We start from the raw sequence: 5,051 nt of genomic DNA on the forward strand, positions 1-5,051 counted from the left end.
TGAGGGTTGCTGGAGTGGTGGGGGGTGGGAGGGATGGGGTGGCTGGGTGATAGACATTGGGAAGAGTATGTGCTATGGTGAGCGCTAATGAAGGGGGGGAAATCGGAGGGGGAGATGAACCATGAGAAACTATGGACTCTGAGAAACAAACTGAGGGTTTTACAGGGGAGGGGTTGGGGGGATGGGTTAGCCCAGTGATGGGTATTAAGGAGGGCACATGTTGCATGGAGCACTGAGTGTTATACGCAAACAATGAATCATGGAACGCTACATTAAAAAAATAATTAAAAAGTCCACAGTGCTGCTAAAAAATCCATCATAGCTGCATTTTCCTTCAGGTGTTCCCTCCAGACATCCATATACTGGCCTGGGCTTCTCTCGAACCCTGTTTCAGTACTAGGTTCAGCTGTCTTGAGAAGACTTACTGCTATTTTTTTCCTTTATGCTGATTTAGATATTGTAACCATGAATTATGTGGCTCAGAGGTATGTTGGCACATATAATTTCAGAAACTTGTGTAAAGTGGATGTAACCAATGGAATGATTAATTTTCAGTGGACTTTCTCTCTGCTTAAGTACAGCTAATAGACCAGAGCCTGAGTGAGGAGAGACAGAACTAAACTGCAAGAACCTTTTTAGTTATTTCAGTTTGCAGTGATTGACCAGAGAGTCCTTTATCATTAAGCCTGTTGTATGATGGTCTTTCTGATTGGCCAAGGAATGGAGAGGCCAGAGTTTATTGATGAACCAATGAACATAGATGAAAAATCCCCAGAAACCTCAATACAGTATGGATGTAGAATTTTCTCTAGCCTTATATGACTTTAAATTTGAAAATATCAAGTGGATCTATGACTGGGAGAGTCAGGATTTCAATGTGACCCACTTTAACAATATAGACTAAAAGTGCTGTTAAGATTCACATGTGTTGTATTCTGCAAAGACTGGACTCTGTTGCAATACCCAAAAGGACATTTGCAGGACCAAAGATGGATGGAGTGACAGATGGCCCTCTGTCACAAAGCAGACCTGTGCCTTTGTAGTAGGAGTGAAAATGCATACATAAGAAGTCCCTGATAGATCATCATAAATGTCAAGGATAGGAATCCCAATCCAGCCTTTTATAATTAGGGGATGCATTGAGCACCCATATTTATTTCATTGGGGGAAAAAATAAAAACCAAAAGGAACTGTAATAATATACTAGAGGAAGAAAATACTACCTTGGAGAAACCAACAAAGAGGCTCTGTGTTGATACAGAGATTAAAAGCATTATTTATCTATAGACAACTAGCAACAACCAGCTAGTGGTAGGTGGGTAGAAAGGAAATATAAACAAAATATTTACTGTAAGAAGTCCTAGAAATTCAGGGGCACCTGGGTGGCTCAGGTGGTTAAGCGTCTGCCTTCGGCACAGGTCATGATCCCAGGGTCCTGGGATCGAGTCCCAGATCGGGCTCTCTGCTCTTGGGAGCCTGCTTCTCCCTCTGCCTCTCTCTCTCTCTGTCTCTCATGAATAAATAAATAAATAAATCTTAAAAAAAAAAAAAAGAAGTCCTAGAAATTCAGATGATCAGCTCTTAAAAAAAAAGTCATAAAGTCCTATTAAGGAAGTTCTTGTTGCTTAAATAAGAACAAGTTTAAAGATTTTCTTATCACTGTCCAAAAAGATTGAAGTAGAAGAAGCAAAAAACAATTGTAAAATGGAGATATATTTATGTACACCTGGAAACTGTGCCTTGTGTTCAAATTCATTAAAGCTTGATCATGCAAGTGTCAAGAAAGAAATAAAATGGGCTACAGACATGAATAGAAATTTCAATGAAGATATACAGATAGCAAATGAACACATAAAAAGATGTTCAACATTAACCATCAGTGAATTCAAATGAAAACTTCAATGGGGTATCACTATACAGGCACCAGAATGACTTAACAATTTTTTGTTTAATAATAACACCAAATGCTGGTGAGAATGCAGAGAAACTATCATTCAGAGATTGCTGGTGGGAATATAAAATGGTATAGCCACTCTGGGGGGGGGGAGCATGGTAGTTTCTTACAAAACTAAGCTTGCTGTTGCCACATGACCCAGTAGTTGCTCTTGGACATTTATCTCTGAGAAATGAAAACTTTAAGATCACAGATAAACCTATCCAGGAATGATTGTATCAGCTTTATTTGTAATTCCAGAAATCAAAACCAAAATGCCTTCAATAAATGAGTGGTTTAACAAACTCTGGTACATTCACACTATGCAATATTGCCCAACAATAAAGGAAAAAAACCCATTGATACAACAGCTTGAATGGATCTCAAGGGATTTATGCTGAACGTAAAAGCCGATCACAAAAAGTTACATACTGAATGATTCTATTTATGTAACATTCTTGTAATGGACAAAATTATGGAGATGAGCAAATTACTGGCTTCCAGGGGTGAGGGAGGACGTGGCTGTGGTTGTAAATGAATAGCAAGAGGAATCCTTATTATGGAACTTTTCTGTATCTTGACTACAGTGGTAGTCACAGGAAACTACGCAGGTGATAAAATTGCACAGAACTACACACACACACACACACACTAGTGCATGTATAACTGGTGAAATCTGAATAAGATAAATAGATCATAGCAACCTTACCTTCCTGATTTTGATATTATACTATAGACACGCAAGATGTTACCACTGGAGGGGGGGGGCGAGGTTAAGGGTATAAGGCATATTTCTATTTCTTGCAACTGCATGTAAATTTATAATCTCAAAATTAAAAAAAAATGAAACTAAAGCAACTTTGGAGCATCCTTTAAATCCTACTAAATTCTCGGGGCACCTGGGTGGCTCAGATGGTTAAGCGTCTGCCTTCGGCTCAGGTCATGATCCCAGGGTCCTGGGATCGAGCCCCACATCGGGCTCCTGGCTCAGCAGGGAGCCTGCTTCTCCTTATCCCTCTGCTCTCCCCCTGCTCATGCTCTCTCTCTCTCTCTCTCTGTACCTCTGTGTCTCAAATGAATAAAAAATCTTAAAATAAATGCTACTGAATTATCAACAAAACAATCATAACCTAAAAATGTAATATTGATGTATGCAAGAACATTGATGGTTCTCACGGTAATTATAATGAGTGAAAGAAGCTGGAAAAAATTAGTATGGTTTACATTTTGTAGCATTTTATACTGATGGAATCAGTACAATCCATAGAGCTAACAAGCAAATCAGTAGTTATCTGAGGATGGGGGTACAGGGAGAGATAGGAGGAGGGAGCAACTACCAAGGGGCAGGAGGAAACTTGGGGGTGATGGATATGTTCTCTTAAAATTGTGGTGATGGTTTAATGGTGTATACATAGGACCAACCTCCTCAAGCTGTCACTTTAAGCATGTGCAATTATTATATGTCAATTGTACTTTAATAAACTCATTTACAGTGATAGTCTCTTCAGAAAAAATAACAACTTTGAGAGAACAAAAATAAAAGATCGTCTCCCCTCCAAATACGTTTAGAATTCTCTGTAGACAATGCCCTCCTTTATTGCCTGCACTGAAGGCAGACTGTTCCCATTGCCCTGCCCTTGGAAAGTCACTGCTCCACCCTAAATTTCTTAAGAAAGTGGGCTAATCAGTGTTGGGTTTGTGGCTTCCAATCACCAATATTTTCATCTTTAGGGTGCTTTTAGTAATTTTCATTAGGGTGAGATTTTTGGCTCTTCTGAGGACTACTAGTTGTTGACGTTATAGGGTAAAATGTAACAAACACCACCCTGGGGTTGGTGGCCTGGAAGTTATTTCTTGTTCAGCTTTGGGGATGGTACTGCCACCCACACACCTCACCCCATATAGGCTCTGGCAATCTACACTTTGACATCATTCTTCCCTGCCGCCCCCACCTCCCAAAGGCAAAAACACCAAGCCCTTTCTCATCTTGCCCGTTAGGTCAAGTGTTAAGGAGGAAATTTGTCTTCAGTGCTCAGTCCTGACCCAGTCTTTATCCCCACGATCTGATTAACTGTGGTTCTGCCAGTCTGGCCCGGTCTGGCCCCCAACCCTATGCTACCCCATGTTTCTTCCTTTTTGTACTACTGCCTCTTCCCTTCCCTCCCTGATCCCACCATGAGAGAAGTCATAGACACCACATGAATTACCACAACAGGTTGGCTTTATTTCAGGTACCATCAGTGTACCCTGATGCTGTAAAATTCAATGTCTACACGATTGTCCATTGCTCAGCCACCAGACCTCTGGAGACTTAGCAGATATTACTGAAGTCTCTGGCCTCACTCTGGAGTTATTGGCCACCCTGGTCATCATTTGATGTGGTAGACTTCTCCACCTTCTCTTGGGCTTGCTCTGGCTCATCTTGCCTCAGTGTCTCATTCAGTCTGTGATAGTGACCAAAGAGTGGTGGTCTTCTAGCTTTTTTAGGCTTTCTTACAGGGTTGGTAGTTTTTTCTGAGACTTTTTTACTCAAACTCCTGTGGTGGGGTTTTTTTACCTTCAGGGTTGTCTTCAGTACCTGGAACAACAACAGAGTGAGGCCAAAAGGGCATTGGCTTAGGGGAAGAAGATGGGATATTGATAGAAAAGGGGGCATCATGAGGAGATGTCAGGGCTAAGGAAGGAGTTTGTGCCAGGTGAGCAAAGGTTAAGATTCTTGGGGGAGGGGAAATCAATGAAGAAAAGAGTAGCTTGGGTAGGGTCATCTTACCTTGTCACCACCTCTGGACCTGGGTTGATTGGGAGTCTTCATCTTTTTCCTCTCTTCAGAACTTGAAGTTGGTCGCTCCATATCCTGATTGGGCTGTGGTAGTTTCCTGGTTACCTTAGACATATTGAAGCTTCCCAGTTGTTTGCCCCAGGCCTCCTAACTGTTCTACTGCGTATAACTCTTCCCAGGACAATGAAGGTCCATACCCTCCAGCTTTGATTGGTCAGCTAGGCTGTCCTCCAGCCAATGGTGGCTAAGGTGGGGCTCAGACATCACAAAGCACTACTTATGACATCACTCTGTGTTGGGGAGGTTGCTGGGGAGGCCAAAATGTGGCTCTGACATTTC

General features: G+C 41.6%; 1 protein-coding gene and 1 pseudogene across 1 annotated transcript; one reads left to right on the forward strand and one right to left on the reverse strand.

Annotated features, from left to right (window-relative positions):
- Positions 1 to 465: 465 nt before the first annotated feature.
- LOC123849359 (tRNA pseudouridine(38/39) synthase-like) lies at positions 466 to 1,287 on the forward strand (annotated as a pseudogene).
- Positions 1,288 to 4,283: 2,996 nt separating this feature from the next.
- On the reverse strand, positions 4,284 to 4,826 carry LOC123849458 (uncharacterized protein CXorf51A-like). The gene is made up of 2 exons (XM_045882085.1): positions 4,704 to 4,826; positions 4,284 to 4,511 (listed from the first exon to the last, which is right to left on the reverse strand). Exons 1-2 carry the CDS (start codon positions 4,824 to 4,826, stop codon positions 4,284 to 4,286), a joined length of 351 nt encoding a protein of 116 aa, XP_045738041.1.
- Positions 4,827 to 5,051: the final 225 nt, after the last annotated feature.

This window comes from Mirounga angustirostris, unplaced genomic scaffold (assembly GCF_029215605.1).
Source record: "Mirounga angustirostris isolate CCGP_5_RB_7025 unplaced genomic scaffold, mMirAng1.0.hap1 SCAF_11, whole genome shotgun sequence".
In the NCBI taxonomy this organism is placed as follows: Eukaryota; Metazoa; Chordata; class Mammalia; order Carnivora; family Phocidae; genus Mirounga; species Mirounga angustirostris.